The following is a 21,886-nucleotide window of genomic DNA, read 5'->3' as shown; positions in this document are numbered from 1 at the left end:
ATCTATTATATTACATCTTTCATGAAACATTTTCCCTTTTCCCTTAAAGTGGCCACTTTTAATTGCACAAAGGGCAATTTTCTGTCTTACTTGCTGGTTAGAACTTTGCAGAGGAAAGCTGAGGCTATAAGGCCAGTCTGAGCTATTTCAAAAGGACTTTTCTACAGTTCACTAGGAGTACACCAACTATACTCCCTTTTCTTTCCCATCCCTCACTATCAGAGAAATGAGTTGGTCCTTTCCCGTAAATTCCTGCCATTTTCACTCATCAGCCATTTCTTCCCTATTGGTAAAGATTAATTCCAGGGTAGCAAATCCCCTTGTTCCTTCCTCCTTCTTCTGAGAGATTAAGTTGTCATCAGTTTATTGGATGTCAGGAAGGATTTATTGGATTTATCCTTCCTAGCAGAGTTAGATTTCCTGCAGATGTCAGGATATAGAAATATTGTTTAGGTATCCAAACAAAAGGATATGGCACAATCATGTCAAAAGAAAAAAGAAAAAGAAAAAAGCCAACATTAACATTTCACAAACTTATTTAAACATTGTACATATACAAAGAAGCCTTTCCATGCATGTACACTGTGTATAATGAAAGATTCACCTTTGCTGTATCTACAGCTATGTGCAAAAATTCATTCTCTCAGATGGACAGTTTCTCCTCAAGTTTGCGGAGAAACCATGGCACATTAGAATTTACTAATAGACCAGTGTATTTTAAACTGATTTGCCTTTTGGAAGCTTATAGCTTAATCATGTTGGTAACTTGTGTGCTTTTCCAAAGTCATATTAGAGTGAAAGTTAGTTTAGGCTATGAGGCATCTTTACTGATAAAGAAATGGTTGTTAGATAATTTGTGTGAAATTCTTGAAAGCACTATAATAATAATAATAATAATAATAATAATAATAATAATAATGGTTGTATTTATATATATCCTGCCTCTCCCTGTGGATTGAGGTGGGAGTACAGCAACAAATTTAAAATTACAGTTAATTAAAATACATAGAAATGCTATAGAAATACTGTCATTCTTATCATTTGCTACAGTTGCTGTTGCTGATTTACAAGGGTGAATAAACCTTTACAGCACAACCTGGACTTTATTATACTCAGAAATAAAGGTCACTGTTTTCAGTGGAGCTTTCTTCCAGGGAAGGCAACATAGGATTGGAGTCCTAATATTGCAGCCAGAGTGTTATGCAAATACCTGCAAGGAATTATTCTCAGAACTTGTGGTCATTTCACAGTATACAATTATTGCACTGTGATTTCACTTTAACTGGCATGACAACATTCTCAGGAAATGTGGGATTTGTAGTTTAGGAAGGGCCATTTAGAACTCTCAACTTCACCAAATCATTCTGTAGGATGAACCCATGCCAGTTAAAGTGGAGCCTCAATTGTGTAGTGGGCAAGAATCCCTCAAAAGCAGAAGATGATAAAAAAAAGAAAGGTTTACCTAGTAAGGAGGTAAGAAAGGTGAGTTGTCTCAAGGAATAGGGTAAAGAAACAAACTGTCAGAATCTTTGTGGAGGTCAAACATCACATTTAAATGCCTTAAAATCTGACTAACAGCAGAGTCACTTCTCTATCAGTGGAAAAAGAGGAGGTGGCACACCCATTCTGCTTAGGAACAGAAGAAAAAACACTGCTCTGGGTAAGAAACTAAAGATCTGAATTGCTCTACATTTTTAGTGTCCTTTTGGTTCCTTCTTTCTTTCTCTTTTCGACTGTGGAAATCAGTGTAGTACTTTAGATTCTTGCACCCTAATCCTAAATGTAAGTATCAGTGGATCTTAATTCCAAGTAACTATGTTTACAGTCTTTAGCATTCAGTAATTGCTTACTACAGGGTGGAAATCATGCCACTTCATGCCCACCAACATTTCACAAATGAAAAATGGGACATGTATAGACAGTGTGCTAAGGATGGTGAAAGTTATTAATGGGGAAGAACACACAAACTAGGAAAGATGACAGCAGTTTGCTTTTGCCTGATCCTACTGGGACATGTAAGATACCACTTCTCCTGCCCTCTCCCCTCTGCCCCCAGGGTGAGTGAATTGAGTCCAAACTATTTTTACACTTTGGATTCAGTTTGTAGCAGCTGAAGTAAGCTGAGGAAAAAAGAACAAAGTGGGAGAAGGAGAGAGAAACTGGGACAATTCCCAAAGCAGCTGAAAATGTGGGATGTCAGAAAATTAATTGGGACTGTCCCTTCCAAACTGGGTCAGTTTGAGAGTATGTAGCTCTCCAGATATAGATGGATTTCAATTCCCAGCATTCATCACCATCTATACTGGATAGGACTGGGATTTGTAGTCTGACAACACATGAAGGTACACATGATTCCCATTCCTGCTTTAGCAGCATGTGTATTGGCCTGTTCAGTTGTGGTTGTGCAGCCAGAACCAGTAGGGTATTTATGGAATGCTGGTGGGCCAAATCCTGCAAATTGTCTGTTGTTTGAGACTGTTATGAGACAAAACCTGGAGAAATAAGCTTGCATGAGTTCGTCTGAGTATTGTGTGGAATGAAGAACAAGATCTGTTCTGTACTATCAGTCAACACTCTTTTCCAGAAGATGACCTATTGAACTTTTCCAGGAATAGCTGTGCCAAGCTTGTCGACTGCTTTCTTGGAAATACTCTCAAGAAAAGTGGCTTCAGGCCAATACCGATGTACAGAAATCCTGGAGTGGATCGAGGGATATAGTTAGATGTGGAGATGGCTGCCATTCAACAGCTGCTGTTTCAGGATTTGGGACTGTGAGCTTTACTGGGATGAACATCTTTACTGGGAAAGTGGGAGGGAGGATGTGTATGATCCTATTTTTGAAAGGTCATAATTACTCTTGACAAGGAATGCTAGAAAGGAAATATCAAACATCCAGGTTTGTTTGTTTGTTTAATTAATAATACTTTTCTTAAATTATTATTCACTGTAGAATATTTTGTGATGGGCAGAAAGCAAAGGTAAAGGATTCAGACCCTAAAGGATTGGATCATTGCTGCCTCCATGCCACCTAAAATGAATGTCAGAAAATAGTATAGTTTTGGATTTGCTCTAGCACAAAAAGTGTAGAATGTTATTAATGAGTATCCTGATTAATTACTGGTAAAGACCTTCTTTTTACATTTATATGTAAAATTTAATTCACTGTTTTAATCTGCCTTTTGAATATATAAAATATTTTTACCCCTGTTGTAATTTTTGTATTTTAATAGTGATTTTTCTTTTAAATTTTAAGGGTGAATTAAATTGCTAAAATTATTATTGATGTTGTTATCTGCCTTAGGTTTGGGGAGGAAGTTGAAATATACCTGTTTTAAAGTAAAAATAAATAAAATATGTTTTTAAAAAGGTAAGGCATCCTTTCAGTAGAATTATTAAGGCAGCAAAAATAACTTACAATTATATAGTTGCTATTATAAAGTTAATAAACAAACAAACAAACATATTAAAATAAACCCAAAGCAGAGCAATACATTATTATTATATATTAAATAAAAATAATATTAAAAATAATCCAAAGCAGAATAAAGTGTAATACATTCAGCATAAAGTAGACTATACAAAATCACCATACCGTAAACTGATATTACATACTTTTTAAAAGGTGAATCTTTTTTTTAAAACTTCTGTATGTGTTCATCTCTGTGGAAGCACAGATACAAAGAAGCAGGCTAAAAAGAGCAGGGGAAAAACACACAAATGAGCTAACTTTTCATATTAGAAAACTGTACATATTGATAGAATAATGTGCATTACTAGTAAGACCAGCTACAGAGCCAAGCATAATGCAGCTAATTTTGACACCAAATGTTGCAATTAATAATTTATCCTTGTATAGCAATTTCCAAAGAGGCAGCGATATAGTTTTCTTGCATCTGATGAAGTTGCTCAATTCCACAAAAATGTAGAAATAGTCCTTAAAGTGCAATAAAATTCCTTATTAGTTACATTTATCTATGCTTTTATGTTTGCTTCTGTCCTCACATTGTTTCCTTAGATACACATTACATTCATCTTGACTTCACTCAATGCAATTGTTCATTATAATAAACACATGTATTCCGTCACAGTGAATAATTTGTGGACACCAGGGGAGTGACAGCTTCATGCCCTCATAATTATTCCACGGTACAGGCTGAGTCTCCCTTATCCAGAATTCTGAAATATTCCAAAATTGTCCACATGGGCGGGTGAGATAGTGACCCCCTTTGCTTTCTGATGGTTCAGTGTACACAAACTTAGGCGGGTTACAAACCGCCATTTTGTACGTATTCACTATGTATTAGGGTTAAGAAGGGGCGGTGCTTCCGCACCCCCCTAACCCTAGTATGTAGTGAATATGTACAATATGGCGGCGGCCGTTCCACACGGCCGCCGCCATCTTGACGTAACGGACGCTGTGCATCCGCACATTGCGCCCCGGAAATGACGCCGCGAGTGCGCGACTAGCGCCTTGCAGCGTCTCTTCTGGGGAGCAAGAAGGAGTGCGATTATTGCGCTCCTTCTTGGAAGCGTCCGGGAACCGCGCCGTTTGGCTGCTGCGGTTCCCGGATGCTGCAACCGGCAGCGGCACGAGATGGCCTCTTCTGGGCCGTCTGTAACGCGCCATAGTTTCACACACGAAAGTATTTTAAAATAATGTGTATAAAATTACCTTCAGACTATGTGTATAAGGTGTGTATGAAACATAAATGAATTTCATGTGTAAACTTAGTTCCTCTCTCCAAGATATCTTATTATGCAAATGCAGATATTCCTAAATCTGAAAAACTCTGAAATCCAAAAACTTCTGGTCCCAAGCATTTCAGATAAGGAAGAGTCAACCTGTATGAGAACCGAAAAAACAAAAACAAACCGAAACCCCCCATAAATGGGGTAGACCTCACAGATGGCAGGTTTCCCCATGTGTGCCTTGGTTTTGTGGTCCCTGATGTCTTTCTGCTTGCTTTTTATTCAGGCAATCAATTGGCAATAAAGCTATTTTGTTGCAGATGGATCTTTTAATGAAGTGGATGCTTTTTTCTCTCATTTTTTTTCTCTTGAATTGGGCTTTTAATTATGCTTTTAAACCTCTGTTATGTTTGATTTATTCGGTTTTATACTTCAGTTATATTTGTTTTACATTATTTTAATCTTAGCTATCTTTTATTTGATTTTTATTTGATTTTATTGTTAGCTGCTTTCTGTGCCCATGCAGTTTGTGCATATAGGCATGGTACAAATCTAACTGATTAGTTCATTTTGAGCTCATGTACCTCTGAATATTCATCACCTAAGAAAACCCTATGAAATTCATGGGGTCTCCAGAAATGGACAGGCATACATACACATGAAGTCAGAGCTGGAGCTGTAGAGTCGAGACAGTAAAGACACTGGTTATGTCCAAAGGATCTCATTGATATGCCAGGGCAGCCAGCTTTGCAACTAGTTTGACACTTTTCGTATGGCTTCCTGCTGCATTTCTCGGGAAGCCTATTTAGAAAGGTGATGGCTACAGTCTACAACTAAAATCTGTAGCTCTGTTGAGCATTGCTACTTGAACAAGGATAAATAGAAGAGAACTTGGCTCATTAAAAAAACAAAATTTGCAAAAAAGAAAAAGTATTCATCTGTTAGTTTCTGCTCCTAGCTATGGGATACTGGTTCACACAGTCCCTTAAGATTTTTGTGAACCTTAGGGAAAACCCGGTTGAGAGAAGTCATTATTGAAAAGCAATACAGAATGTAAACTAATGTGATGTTTTCTGTATTATGTTTCATCAGGAGGAAAATGCTCATAGATATGAAAAATACTGGAAGGGCTGATGAGAAAATATTAGTTCCTGACAACATTGGGTTAAAGGGGTTTTGGCAAGCATTCTGTTTCTCGGGGGCTATGACGCAGGATTTTTGACATTCCTCTTTCCAAGAATTTTATATTTTCAATCATCAGATGATACATAACTAGAAAGCATATTTTAAGTACGGTTTAATAATAGAAAACTCCTATTTTTTATTACAGATTTGCATGACCCACTGAGCTTTTCTTTTCCCATATAGTATGTTGGAGAGCAAACCAAATATATTAGATACACCCCAGCTCTGAACTATCAGCCTGTCCAAACAAACTTTTAGCCACTAGATTGAAGAATTCTTTCTAAATGAAACTCAACTACTGTATTATATATTGACCATATGTGTGCTTTTTTTAATGTACTACATCTCCGTTTTTAAAAATCATATGTTTGCAATGAGCTTCTCTGAAGATCTAGCCCAGTCAAATGTAACTTGTGGCTCTTCAGATATAAAACTGCAAATTCCATTGTCCCTACAGAGTACAGAACCTGGAATATTAATTAACAATTAAAAGCACTTTTAAGAATAATTAATATAATTAGTATGCTAACTCCATTAATAACTAAACATTGGCAGGATGATGCTTCTTGTTATTCTTCTTAAAAATAACATTTTGAACTCTGAGCTAGCATGGCCCAGTATGTGGAATAATGCGACTTTTATAGTCCAATAATAATTGGAGGGTTGTGCATGCACACACACACTGATTCATTTTTCTCCTTTATTGCTGATGGCATAAGTGAGTGAGCTTCTTTGTGTGGTCATTGTGTGCTAATCGGCTGTCATCACAATGAGGAACCATTTAAACTCAATATTTTTCTAGCCAAACTTAGAAACAACATGATAAACCATGTCTTAGGCAGCTTCAATTTTTCCCGGCATTTGCAAGTTTGCCAGATGTTTGGTGGTATTTGTAATACCTTAATGAAATTCTGGCAAGCTTAATGTAGCATGAGTTTTCATGGACTACATTCCACTTTAGAAGCTCAAACTGTAACATCCTGGTTAGTCTTTAAAGTGCTACAGGCCTCTTTGGTTGCAGCTGTTCATTTTGGTGCATTAGATCAACATAACTAGGCCTCTGGAAATTCATGTTTCTGTAACAGAAATGTGTTTCATATTTGTAGAGCTTGATACCTACACCACACAATGCAAGCTGGTTTGGGATTCAGATGCACATCTCTATCATGGAAACACAGTCATTTTGCTATCTCTATACCTCTAGATACCTTACGCTACATTATATTTTCTACCACATGTTCACATAGGAAAATTAATACAAATAGATTAAGCAAAATTTAGGGGACCTTGGGGACAGCTCTTTTACTGACCCTGCTGGAAGCTGAAATCCAAAACATCTGCAGGGTCAAAGAAGGTTCCAGACCCCTACATACAGTGACTAATGGATAACGTCCTGAATTCTTTGTTGCTATGTGTCTTCAAGTCAGCTATAACTTATAGAAATCCTATCATAGGGTTTTCTTTGCAATATTATTCATAGGAGGGTGACCATTGCCTGCCTTTAAGACTCAGAGAGTGTGATGTGTCCAGTGTCACCCAGTGTGCTTCCATGGCTGAGAGGCCTGATGTCCCAGAGACATTGTGTAACACAAAAGCTACTATATCATACTGGCTCCCTTTTTCCAATGTTGTTCATGGATTTATAGAGGTGTTTATATTTTGCCTTTCATCCAGCCCGGAGGCTCAACTTTTTACAAAAATTAAAACAGGTACAGGAAAAAATAGCATAATTAAAGCATACAAAAATAAAAATGTAATCAACTTATTAATAGAATTAAAAGCAAATTAAAAGCCTTTCTGCTAAAAAAACAACAGAGACAACACAGCAAATTATTGAAAGACCTTTCCCCACTAACACTCAGTTGTCACAGACTGTCAAAACAAAAAATGTTTGTCTGCTCCAGAAGGACAACTTGGAGGACACCAGTCTAGCTTCTCTAAAGGGTTATTCAGACTTTTTTTTAGCACGAATAATCTCACCCACGCATTCCACTTTTATTATTCACACTAATTTTTTATTGGAACTGCATCTATGTATATCTCTGTGAGTTATGTTGTTCAGATGTCTTAGCGCTGTGAGTAAAGATGGAGCCGATGATGTGGATGTCTTTGAAACACATTCAAGGCATGGCAAAGTTTTATCCCAGTTTATCCCGGGTCTGTTTACATTGGTTATTCACACAGCCAGCAATGTGAATCTTTTAGGAAAACTCTGGGAAAACCCCAAGATCAATAATCCCAGGTTAAGTGGGTTCATTGGCAGCCCTCCCCAAAAAACTTAATTGAATGCATTTGAAATGCAGGTGAACAACTAAGATTTGATCCACATTATACCAGGATTATTTTCACTATCTGAATAACCCCTAAGAAGGGAGTTCCAGATCTCAGGAGCAAATGATGAAAAGTCCCTGTCCTGTGTCCCTGTGAGAGGTTCCTGTCAGGGTGATGGGACAAAGAGAAGTATCTCCGCTGAAGACCTCAAAATCCAGACAGCTGTAGATGGGGATATGTGGTTCTTTAGTTATGAAAATAAAATCTGCATAGGAGTTTCATCTAAAGTGAAACAGGCCTTCTTTCCCTCTTCTCAGCTCAGTTATTCTGTTGCCCAGCTTTGCTTACTGGCGACTCACTTGCAGTACGCCCACAACAAGACCACTGGAGATGTTTTTTTTTCATCCTCTCTACTCAAAATGTTATATTATTTATAGCCCCCGAGATTAATGAGTTATATATTTTTTTCTTTCTGTAATACTCTTCAGTTTGGTCATCTGTCTTGATCACAAAATAATCTGCTATATATGGAAATCCATAATTGAATAGTAGTTTAGTCTAGTAGTTATTTGTTTCCCACAGTTAAATGTGGAAAATGTGAGATATAATATAAATTTTTAATAAAAACTCAATCAGTATTCAGGATAATCATATGATTAATTTATTACACAACACAGCTAGCTTAGTGATAAAAGAAGTGATTTTTATAATGCATGCACCACTAAAGAACAGTACAGCAGACAAACTAATTTAGGAAACAGATTTGGGACAATGTTCTCTCCACCCTAATATCTTTACTGAAGGTCATAAGTAGAGTTGGCAGTTCAGGACTATCCCTTGCTCTGAGATTTCAGCACCAAAACCTGAGAAATAGAAAGAACCTCTTATGGTTTCATGGGGGGTGCACCCTAGGGATGTTAGAAGGATGATGTTACATGGGACAGTCCCTGCTGAAGTCATTAATCATGATACATTAACTACAGTTGCACAGACTATGATATTTAAATAAAACCACCAAGGCCTCTATCCTACATGACTCAGTGTAGCATGTAGTTCTACATGCTAAGCCATTTACCACCACCACCTTGGACCTGCTGAAACTTGCCCCCATGGTCAATCCATGCCTGGTAGAGAACAGAAGGTGTTACAGCAGCATCTGACTATGCTCCCATGTATAGCCAGACATGAAGAGGTTATCTCCACTGCTGGGTTCTGTTAGGGTTCTCTGGATTTTGCTGCAACTGAGTTCCAGTAGGGTCTTTTGGCTAGGAAGACATACCCAAACACTGCTGTGCCCCCTGCTCCAAGGCAGTCACAGATTCCACCTTAACATTAGGAAAAACTTCCTGACAGTAAGAGCTGTTCAACAGTGTAATACACTCTCTTGGAGGGTGGTGGAGTCTCCTTCTTTGGAGGTTTTTAAACAGAGGCTGTATGGCTATCTGTTGGGGGTGCTTTGATTGTGTGATTCCTGCATGGCAGGGGGGTTGGACTGGATGGCCCTTGCAGTCTCTTCCAACTCTATGATTCTATGGGGAGGTATGGTAGGTCTGAGGAGGGGAGAATGGTAATTACAGAAGAGGAAATAAGAAATAAAAATGAACATATGCATACTTAGGAATAATGTACACATGTGTATTTCTCTAAGAGAACACTGGCCAATGTCTACCAAATGAGGAATAGACACACCTTTCAAGGCAGCACTCTAAAGACTTTATCACGCTGCCCCTTTCTGTCCTTTCCCCCCGGGCTAGATGTGGGATGGAACACTGTGCCCAGGCAGGAGGCATCCTGTACCTGATCAGGGCTTTTTGTATACCATGCAAAGAACAAAAAAATCTCTTTCTTTCAAAAGGTGCAGGAGAAATTCACATCAGGTATGGGATGCCATGATTGGGTACAGCATGTTTCCTGTGTGGGCACGGATGCATGTGATAAAATCCACATTTAAAAGTCTTCATCCCAAGCCTAGCTTGGCAAAAAATGATGGGAAAGGGCAGTGCGATAAACTCCTCACTGTGAGATGCCTTCCCTCTTCCCCTGAGGACTAGAGAAGAGGGTTCAGGACCTGACATATGGGAATCCCAGTTGCAACATTTTAACATTCAGTGAAGTTTAGATCTACAGACAGAGACACCTTTTATACAGACCTTGAAATATACAGTAAGTAGTCATACTGCCTGAGGGTTATTGACTTGGAAAAGAAGAATCAAGTAATAATTCAGGTTTTTCCTATATTTTAGGTTTCTACACCACCCTGCAAAATTATGGCTTTGTGTTGGTGCTCAAATGGCCCGTGACAACCTAACCTATACCTTCCAGTGTGGTGTTGGCAGTGACTGCATTTGTACAGATTAGTTTACAAGGGACATTACTAAGTACAAGAGGATAGATCCTTCCCCGATTAGCTTTCTTTCAGTCCAAAATTTGAAACAAGGGAAATAAGACTTTGTTATACCTCAAATTTACAAATAGTGATGGCCTGCCTCCAATTAAAATGCCCTATTGTTTTCTTTGAGTTACTTCATATGAACTTTATAATTTCCTCCCTCTCCCAAGAGTTGAGTAAGAACTTCCCTTTCTTCCCACATCAAAGCAGGCTTGCAGCCATTTTATTGATCAGTATTATAGCATTCCACACCCATCTAAGAATCTGTGGAGCATTTTGTACAATAGAAAGAAAGATGTAAATATGAAGAAAAACAGTTAGGGCGAGACAGAACTGACCAGAATATATTGTGCAAGCAGGATGTAGTTCTCTAAATTTGCCTGGGGTAAATACAGCCCAAAGTGCTGTTTTATCCCTTGATACTGGTTGAGCCAGATGTCACCCTCAAATGTGCTGCTATCAGAAGCAGATCATCACACATGTTTAATTGGGAGTGAATTCTCAGTCTGCCTGTGGGCTTCAGTTGTATTAAAATGGAAGGGAACATGCTCCTCTGATTCATGTAGCTGAAATTGGAAATATCCCTAGTGATTTCTAAGGAATCATTTTTGATTAATACTACTGTAAATAAAACCAGGCTGAATGTTTGGAAGAGATTCAACAATGTGTCCATGAAAAAAAATCATGTGGATACATAATATACTAAGAGCATTGTAGTGGATTGAGCATTGAACCACAACTCTGGAGACCAGAGTTTGAATCCCCACATCCACCATAGAAAGTGTTGCATGACCTTAGACAAGTCACACTCCCTCAGCCACGGAGGAAAACAAAAGTAAATATTGTTCTTCCCACCTTTCCCAACTGACAGAAAAGCTTCAGGGAGGCATCAGTTGCCTTGGAAAGAAAAGCCTGGAAGTGTATGTTTGGTAATATTTGAATTAATTTACAAAAATGTAGACTGAAAAGACATGGACATAGAGGTTAAACACTACAAACCAATCTACTGGCCCAGATCAGCTCTTCAGAGACTGTAGAGTCCAAAAGCTCTGCTCTCTCCAGGTTCAAATCTTGACTGAATCATAAAACTCACAGAGTTTTTATCAGCCTAGCCTACTCCTCGTGTTTTTGCTGTGGAGAAAGTAAGGACAAGTGGTACCCTTAGCTTATAAGAGAAATGGTGTAATATAAATGCAATAGGCAGTTCTGTAGCATCTTAAATACTAACCAATATATTATATCTTGACATCGTTTCTGAAAGCTAGGCCTCATCTCATCAGATGCAGAAAGTGATCTCATGATATCCTAAGCTTGTATGTACATATATAGGGATAGATAATTTGTTCTGGATGGAAGGGGCTGTTCCAAAAAGCCAAACTCAACACCTTTTTTTTTTTTTTTTCATTTTATAACTTCTTGCATAAACATGCTACCAAATTCATACATCTTAAATATTCTCTTGCCCCAGTTTCAAGATTGGCTAACTCTTGTTTGCTGTCTTCTTCTTCTTCTTTTTCTTTTAATCTTAATCATCACTCTGTGATGGTTTGCCAGAGGTGCTATTACTTAAAACAGCATTCTTTAACCAAAGTAGTGGAAAGAACAAAAGGAACTCCTTACTGACATGATGACACAGTAAATAAATGTTGTAAATGGTAGTAGGGACACAGTCTTCCAAACAGGTCCAAGGTATTATAAAAGTAGCACTAAGGGTACGTTCCTTTTCCTATGAAATGATGACAGAGTACAGGAAGGAGAGGGAAGTTGTTTGAAGCTCATATCAGTGCATTCATCTGAAGAAGAGAGGTATTATGTAGTTTTGTAAGCAACAAAGTTCTCTTCTTATAAAAATGCAGCTGCACTTTTTGTTCTACTTCTTGGAACACAGCCTAACTTAGATGCTTGAAAGGCTTCTAGGAAGATTTAAACTCATAACAGGAGGACTTGGTGGAGTCAGTAGATATTCATTTTAAAATCTTTATTCCACTTTCTGTGATAAAGCAGATTCAAGGCAACTTAGAACTAAGTTGCCATGTTGTCTGGGGGATAATGGGAACTGCAGTCCAAAAAGTATCTTTTCTCACTGTGCTGTATTGCAACCAGGGATAATAAAATAGTAGCCTCTGACTAAATAAATGCTCTGTATAATAAAATGGTTTTAAGCAAAACAGGCAAGGAGAAAAGCAGTTAAATCTCCTCTATATGCCTGCTCCAGAGTTTAGATGGCATGACTAAAAAGACCCTCACTCTCATCCATGCTCAAAAATAGAAATTTGGAACAGAATTAAATAGGACGAAGTGGCTTCTATGATAAGCTGTCCTAGGTGATTATGGCGGGTTACAGACCGCCCCTTTCCCCGGTGTTTTGAGGCCTCAGCTGAGGCCCCGATCCGCCGCTTTTCAGGCTGCGGGGAAGCAGCAAAACACCTCTTCCCCGCAGACTGAAAAGGGGTGTCCTTGGGGCTTCAAGCCCCAAGGACACCCCGCGGCGGCGGGGAGAAGGAGAAAGGGGCCGCTTGGCCCCTTTCTCCCTTGCTTTGCTGGGCGCAGCCATCTGAAGGCTGCGCCCAGCGACGCAAAGCGGTGCCGCAAACCAGGAAGGAGCTCCGAAACGGAGCTCCTTCCTGGTCCGCACAAAGGGCGCACTATGCACCCTGGCACGGAGAGAGGACGTCACGTCCGCTCCGCCCCGTATAGAGGCGGCGCGGCCGTGACGTCCTCATGGCGGCAGCCATCTGGAACGGCCGCAGTCATTTTTTACGCGCTCTGCACATATTAGGGTTAGGGAGGTGCGGAAGCACCGCACCTCCCTAATCCTAGTACGCGGTCTGCGCGTACTTTAATGGCGGTATGTAACCCGCCATTGGGTTTTAAAGGCCAAAGCCCATACCCTGAGTTGAGCCCAGAAATCAATATACCTCCTGGGACCATTTTAGGAGCTTATCCCATTAACAAATAAGTTGGTTTACATCTTGCTGAGGAAGAGGAGAAGGTGCAAATAACACAACGGACAACCGACTGGTAGGGAAAAGGCCACAACTTTATTGAATATAACAGGCAAGAAACAAGAGGGTTGGCCTGAAAGCATGAGGTCTGGATCTGTCATCCACCAACCCATGTTGGTTCATGAACTGAACTGCTTGGTCATGGCCAGGCTTCAGGATGACAGAGGGGTAACCAGCTTAAAGTGTGCCCACTGCTTGGGAAGCTGGTTGTGCACATATGTACATCTTCACCCCATGTCACCGGGGAATGTTAAATCAATGCCGCCCCAACACTGGCAACATCACTATCCCTCAGCACCTCGGTGGGACTCCCAATCCAGTGCTCCGCAGCGTAGGAAACCATGCCCACCAGATCCGAGACCTATGCTACCACCGCCCTTGAAAAGTTGTGACAGCTCATCACCAACCCTTAAACAAGGGAGGGAGGGTGGGGATCCGACAAAATGGCACCGAACACCAGTGCAGCAAAGGCCTAAATAGGCCAGCCGGCCAATAGGAAGCCAGGAAGCTGGGGAGGGACCCCCCAGCCTCCTGGCCAATCGCAGGGCTGTAGCCCCAGCAACCACCAATCCCAGGCCACTTCCGCGCTCCCCAGGGAGCCTAGGAGTTGAGGTCTGGCACCCCAGAAGTGGCCCGGCCCCACGGCACAACACTTCTGCTCCCAGGGAACCAGGAGAACCGCCAGCCAGCCAGCCAGCCTGCGGGGCCCAGCGGCTCATGCTGCCGCATGGGACTGGCACTGCCCAAGACTTCCCGGGAGAACATCCCGGTCCTCCCCCCTCCCGATAGCAACAGGACCAGCCAGGTGAGTCAGGTGGTCCCATTTCTGATCCAGGATGCCTCTGGATATTATCATACCTAAATCACCACATATCTAGCCGGGATGCATCCCAGGTCGAAGCCTCACCAGCCAATTTTTGAAGTTGGAAGCTCCTGGCTTTGACCTGGGATGCATCCAGGTGGCGGTGGCGGCATTCTGGCTAGATAAATGGCAATTTAGGTATGATAACATCCAAGGGCATCCCAATTCCTGAATTCAAGCTGGAAGAGGTAAGCCATCTTATTTGTTAATGGGATAAGCTCCTTAGAGTGTGTCTGCACTGTAGAAATAATGTAGTTTGGCACCACTTTAACTGTCATTGCTCCATCCTACAGAATTCTGGGATTTGAAGTTTTGGGAGACACCAGCACTCTTGGGTAGAGAAAGCTAAAGACCTTGTAAAGCTACAAATCCCAGGATCCCACAGAATTATGCTACAACACTTAAAATGGTGTCAAACAGCATCATTTCTACAGTGTAGATGCAGCCTTAATCAGTCCTCCAACCCTGCAGAGGTTCAGAGTCCCCAGAAATCTAAACTCCACAAGGTAGTGCTTTCTTTCATTCGCTATATAATCAAACAATTCTTCTATGAACAGTCCTTTGTAAACATTTTACTTTGTACAGTTACAACACCATGTAAAATAATGGCTGTAATCTCTGATGCATGGCTGATGAAAAAGAGTGCAATGACTTGTTTTATGAATTCCAGCCATTTTTGGTATCAAAGCATCACAGGACCATTACTAATTTTGTGTGTGCGCGCGCACATGGTTTTAAAAGCTAATTGGAAAGAGGGAGACTCTATTAATATTATGTAGTGCCATACCTCCCACCCATTACCCTCCCCCATTTTAATGTAATAATAATAAAAGTCTTATTGATCTGAAAAATTGCCCTAGGTTTAGTTTGGGGTAGGGTGAAATCTCATAAATTTTTCTAAGTCTGCCTGTTATAAATGAATTACTTATGCTATTTACAGTAATAGTGCTGCAAGGCATGTTCCATGGCTGGAATTAAAAATATGCATAGTATTTTTAGATAAGTTTTCATCAGCCATTTCCCTGTATGATTTATTTTGGTTGATCTAGTTTTAAAGAGCTGGTATTGCAGGAAAACTAAAGCAGGAGTGGCAAAATATAGCCATACAGATACTTTTGGACTGCAGCTCCTTGCAGCATTAGCCAGCATAGCAAACGGTGGCGCATGCTGGGGGCTGCAGTCCAAATAATAGCCAACAGTACATGTATCCTTGGATTAGTGGCTCTAACATTGTAAATAGTGAATTACAGTTTTAAAAAAAGAAACACCAAATTTCTCTGTATGGCAAACATTTTAAAAAGGAACATAACAACACAGTCAAAATATAAACTACACACAGCAGAAACCAATGAATAATAATAATAATAATAATAATTTGTTTTATTTATATACCGCTATTCCAAAGATCATAGCGGTGAACAGCAAGTAAGCTAATTAGCAAGTAAGCTAATTTGCCCCCAACAGTCTGGGTACTCATTTTAGCGACCTCGGAAGGATGCAAGCCTGAGTCGAGCTTGGGCCCTTTTGCCTGGTCTTGCTGGTCTTGAACTCGCAACCTTGTGGTTTTGAGTGAATGGCTGCAGTACAGGCATTTAACCACTGCGCCACCAGGGTACAAAGTACAAAATGTCCAAATAGCAGAGATAAAGCAATAAAGTCAAAAACCAAGTTTTATGACATGGTAATCTGTCACCAACAATCACCTAAACCTGCCTACCCCTACTTGTGCTCCACATTGAAAGTAATACATGGCAAGTAACAGTCTTATCTGTAATGCTTTACTTTTGAGGGGGAAAGATTGATGGTATTACTTTTTTAAAGTAAAATAATAACTATTTTTTTTTAAAAAAAGGAAAGGGTGGAGTAGACTCTAACAGTAGAGTTATAGCTCAGTTAACTTATAGGCTGTGCAGACAGGCAGGAAAAGCCAGCCAGGGGGTAGAGTTGGAGCATAGCGTCCATATGACGCATGCCCCAGCTCCACTCCCAGGCTGGCATGATGCTGCACACTGCACAGCACGGCGCACGGTATAACGGTGCTCCCCTGGCACTGTGTATTCATGGGCTTTACTTCTGTAACAGAAATTTTGGTACCGGAGATAGAAACTGCGTGGAAAGAATAGAGAAAGGTTCATATACCACAAAAATAAGCAGTTTAACATGTTTCAGCAAACTTTTTATTATACACATGTGAAATAAACAACAGGTCAGATAATACTTGCATAAGTACACTTTTTAAAAAAATCTTCTAGAGACCACTTGAAAGGTTCTTCCAAAATGTATCCCAGAATGATATTTTAAAAACTCCACTTTTCTTAAGATTTCTATTTTGGTGGCAAAACCTACAGATCTACGCTTTGTCTACATGCCAGAGTAGCTAATCCAGAGGGGCTAATCTGCTTCTCCCTTTTCTTTGTGTTTTGCTCTTCCCACATACTCAGTAAGTGAATCTGGAAGCAGCTGTTTACTTTGCCTCTTGAACATAAGCACATACAAGGATAGTAGGATCACCTAGAGTAGAATCCCTTTGTGAAGTCAAAGGCATTCATGGCCAGCATCCATAATTTTTTGTGGGTTTTTTGGGCTATGTGGCCATGTTCTAGAAGAGTTTATTCTTGATGTTTCGCCAGCATCTGTGGCTTGCATCTTCAGAGAATGTTGGCATAGAAGAGAGCTGGATATATACACACACACACACATGCACATGCACACACACACTGTGTGACCCAGGGTAGGGAGGAATTTCATGTTAATCTGTGTATTGTTCTGTTGTTGATTATAAGGCCTCAGGGTGGGAGGATACGCAAAGAGGATTAGTGTCTGTTAATTGGTTATCATTATCTGCCGGGAAAGCCCCGACCGTGGATGGTTTCTCATTTGCATTTGTGGAGTCTTCATTTTGCTATTTTTCAGGATTAGTAGCCAAACTTTGTTCACTTTAAAGGTTTTTTCTTTCCGGTTGAAATTATTCAGGTGTTTATGGATTTCATTGGCTTCCCTGTGCATTCTGACCTGATAGTTGTTGGCATGGACTTTATGGCTTTAAAATTGCTATTGCAACCAGAAAAAAAGCAGTTTTGGCAATACTTATCACACAATAATGCCTCCAACCCATAGCTGCTGCACCCCCCAACTCCGATTAGGGTTTCCCTTTTCATTGATGGGGGAAACTTGTCAATGAGCTATCAACAGCACAAGTCCGCAAGTGCAAAACATTGCTCTCAGGGCAGTCGCATTATTGCCAGTCATGGGATGACAGTATCCTCTCCTCTCCCACTCCTCTCACTATTCCCAAGCAGCCTGACTGCCTTTATCTATTTTTTCCTAATTTTTTTCTTTTTTTACTTACAGCAATGTACCAGAGATTCAGAGTTATGTGAGTCCAAAGATAAATAAATTAAATTAAAATAATAAAATAAAATACCGAAAGGCATGCTAGTTAGGGTATAATGCCAGAGAGTGTGGTTAAAGAGGATTCAGGAAGAGAGTGCAATGGCAGATGGCAGTCCCAGCCACACAGTTCTGAAGACATGCAATATTGGGACACTGAATGCAGTATGTTGACTTTTCATTTTTGTTTTTACTGATTCAATTGTTGTGATAATAGGGCTTGTGTGGTAAAGCCCCAAATTACATTATCCTTGACTATACATAGAGTGAGAACATGTACCAAAATTCACCTTCTTGAGATTTAAAGAAGACCCATCTATTGAACCCATAATCTCCCTGACAAAAAAGGTGTGCAAAAGGTGGTAGTCATCTGGTAAGGGAGTTTCCTCGGTTCTTCTATTCGCCTCCTGCTCCACACTTTCAATTTTGCAGCCCTTTTTGTAAATGGCTATGCTATACTTGTTGCTGCTTTCAAATTTCTTCAACTTACTTTTATCTTAAATATGTAGCCATCAATAGAGTTCTGCCTGTGTTTCCTAAGAGGCCTGAATGAGAAACATGAATGGAGAAAATATTTTCAATAAAACTTTAATCAAGAAAATAAACTGTTATGCCATATATTCTACTGACTTTGCTAGTGGGCTACCCTTTGTATTATAAAGCTCAAGATGCCATTAGATTAATGCATGGATTCTAGCCAGGCACATACAAATTGGCAAATACATTTATTTTACATATAGGTTTTAAATAGACTTTCACACAAAGTAGTTATGTGATCAAGCTATAAATAATCCTTTGTCAATTTGTTTTCCTGCCACTTTTTTACTCCCTATAAATTAGAATGGAGATAAGCAGGCATATGGTTAATGTTCTTTACAAAGCAGAGTAGTCCTTTATTCCTGGAAGACAATGATCTTCTCATGAATAAATTTAATCCTATTCATCAATCCCAATGCATTAATCCACTTTAAGAACTATAAAGTAGGCCAACAATCTTCAGGTACACTTCTTATCTGATGCAGAGTTTATTCAGAGCATTTTGTCCTATTGCACAATCAACCTGAAACTGGATGTTTTTATTTAACATTTTAATATAATGTAAAAATATTTTTTTAAAAAAACATTCAAACAACATCAAAAACATACATAATACAGTGGTACCCCGGGATACGAATTGACCGCGTTACGAAATTTCCGGGGTACGAAAAAGTTAGATTTAAAAAAACTGTTCCGGGTAACGAAAGATTTTTCGGGTTACGAAATTAATTTCAGCGCGAAATTCAAATCGGAAGCGCGGCTAGCAGCTTTCCAGCGCCTTTTCGGGTTGCGAAATGTATCGGGTTACGAACGGCGCCGCGGAACGAATTAATTTCGTAACCCGAGGTAGCACTGTATACTAATACAGACTGACACATATATTCAAAACTAATGACTTCCTTCTATCAAGTAATTCATGTAATTTTTACTGACACTTCAGTTCATCAACATAAATCGATTTCCATACTATCCCCAAAAATCAGCCTCTCAATTCCTTTTCATTGTTATAAATATGATCTATGGCACTACTTTTCCAAACCATTTTTGATATCTCTTATTTTCTTTGATCATCTCATTCTATCTGGAATGAATTTCCTAAAACCACAAATTCTCTTTATTATTTAAAACCTAGCATTGCTCTCCCCCCCTTATTAAAACACAACTCCATTTTTTAAAATTATATTTATATATATGCAAACATGAATGACTGTTCCTTTCTGTATAACAGTCAATAATACAAAATTTTACATTTATTTGCAGATCCTCCTACCCTCATTACATTCAATATAATACAATTCTTGTTGCGTATATCCTTATAATAAGAGCTAAACTATTTAATTTCTTCTAACATTGTGTTATATTTATAATACATTCCACCCCTTTACATATGTTACAACCACATGACATTTCTGTTTATATAGTTTTTGAACACAACTCCAGCCCCCTCTGTGTTGTTTTTTCAGTAAGCATGGTTTTTAATTTGTCCATTTCAGACATAACAAGTACTTTTAGTAACCATTCACCTATGAATGGAACTTCACTTTGTTTGTTCAGGCCATCCAACTTATTTAGAAGATACTGTTCTGGTGTAAGTGGAAATTCAGTCCACAGCTGCATGATATGCGGTAAACCTTTCAAACTAGGGTCCTACCAGTATATATACCCCCCACACTTCCATACCACCAACCTCTGAAGATGCCAGCCACAGTTGCAGGCAAAACTTCAGGAATAAATTCTTCCAGAACACTGCCACATAGCCCCCAAAAACCCACAGCAAACTATTTTTGTTTCATATTTTGGACCATTGTTCCAGTTGTATCAGATGTCCATTGTTTTGGACCCATCTGATCATGTTATCTGTAACTGGCTCCTGTTCTATTTCAAAATCTAATATAAGCTTATATATTGAGATTGTTTGTTTCCCAATTGGAGGAATGTTTCTAATTTTGTTTTTCTATTTCTTCTAATTTCATGGCTGTGTTGAAAATTTCTGTTAATTGGCAGTACAAAAAACAATGCCACTCAATGTCTTAATTATTTAGTTCCTTGTTTGTTTTCATTTTACATACTTCTCCATGTTTTTTAACAGTTCTTTATATGTAAGCCAGTTGCCTTTATGTAAATTTTCCTTTTTGGAGAATGCTTTGTTTGGGGAGGCCCGTATTGATATCTTTGGAGTAAGCTATTTCTTATACAGTATTTTAATCATATACTTAATAATGCTCTCCTGACAAAATGGATGTTAAACTTCTTATTATACTGAAGCTTGTCATAGTGTAAAAAAGCATGCCATCAAAAATGAACTGCAGTAATCTTATCTTCAAGAGCTATCCACTCTTTCATCCAAGTTATACAACATGCATGATAATATCTTTTAAATTTGGAAATCTAAGACCACTCTTTTCTTTCTTATCTTGTAAGACTTTCCATTTTACTCTTGGTTTCTTCATTAACGATACAAATTTAGACAGTTCTTTATCCCATTGTTTGAAAGGTTCAACCTTTACAGTTATGGGTAGATTCTGGACATTTTACATAAGAAGTTTTGGATTGATGATATTCTCCCTAATAGGGAGAATTTCAACTTTACCAATTTCTTCAGGTCTTCTTTAATTTGCCTCCAGATTTTGTTATAGTTGTTGTCGTGTACATCTGAGTTCTTTTTTTTAAGTGTCAGGCTTAAATATTTCACTCTCTTTTCAACTGTCACAATTCTACGTCGAGTAATGATATCAGTCTATAATTTTTCATTTCTAATGGATCTCAGTATTTCTTTGGAATTAATGAAATCATTGCATTTCTCCATGAGTTGGACTCCATGGAAATCTTTGAACTCCATGGAAATCTTCCTAGCTCTCTTTATTGTTGTATATAGAGGGATTAATAATTCATTTTGAAATGTTTTATAATATTGTGCTGTAAAGCTCTCCTGCTTTATTAATACCTCTATTAATTTATTAATACTTTTAGTTGCCTGTCAAAACTGTGGCTGTCATTGACCGGGACTCTACAGTAACGAGAGTGAACCAAGAGCAAGAAAAGAAGGAAGAACAAGGCTCTGTAGAACAAGGAGGACTTATGATTTCCAGAAGCACCTTCAGATACCAAAATGGGACCAGTCTGGACTTCAGAATGATTATTTAAAGAATCCTTGCTCGTTCTAAAAGACCATACACTGAACTTTATGCACAGAGGGTTTTTATTTTTTTTTATGGGAGGAATATTTGTTTGAGGCCTTGGAGTCTCAAGTGAGCACTGTGTGTTAATAATATACCATGGATTGTGGGTGTGAATAAATACCTTTTCCATTTTTTAAAAAGTCCCATTGTTTATGGAATACACAAACTTGCGAGGTCCATTTTTCTGATGAAAAAATTCTATCCTCCAGTGAAATACTAATTGTGAGGTTTTTAAAAAATCTACTAGAACATAAGGCCAGCCCACAAGAGGCAGCTATATTTCTTGTAAATTGGTTTTCTAGCATCTTTTACTATTAGAAAAGCCCCAAGGATAAAATAAATCCAGCTGTAATGATTTATTTTTACTGGTATTTTACCA

At 39.0% G+C, this 21,886-nt stretch overlaps 1 protein-coding gene across 2 annotated transcripts in view; it reads left to right on the top strand.

The window, feature by feature from the left end:
- CRADD (CARD and death domain containing adaptor protein) overlaps positions 1-21,647 on the top strand; it is a 99,865-nt gene extending 78,218 nt beyond the window's left edge. For both annotated transcript variants that reach the window (XM_089523965.1, XM_089523964.1), the window contains exon 4: positions 21,299-21,647. In XM_089523965.1, coding sequence (XP_089380091.1) covers positions 21,299-21,472 — 174 coding nt within the window. In that variant the 3' untranslated portion in view covers positions 21,473-21,647. The remainder of the gene's footprint in view (positions 1-21,298) is intronic.
- The last annotated feature ends 239 nt before the right edge of the window (positions 21,648-21,886 follow it).

Source organism: Sceloporus occidentalis, unplaced genomic scaffold (genome assembly GCF_023333645.1).
Source record: "Sceloporus occidentalis isolate IW3139 unplaced genomic scaffold, rSceOcc1.0.p SCAF_5, whole genome shotgun sequence".
In the NCBI taxonomy this organism is placed as follows: Eukaryota; Metazoa; Chordata; class Lepidosauria; order Squamata; family Phrynosomatidae; genus Sceloporus; species Sceloporus occidentalis.
Note: the sequence above shows the minus strand (reverse complement) of the source record. Positions and strands in the feature narration are given on the sequence as shown.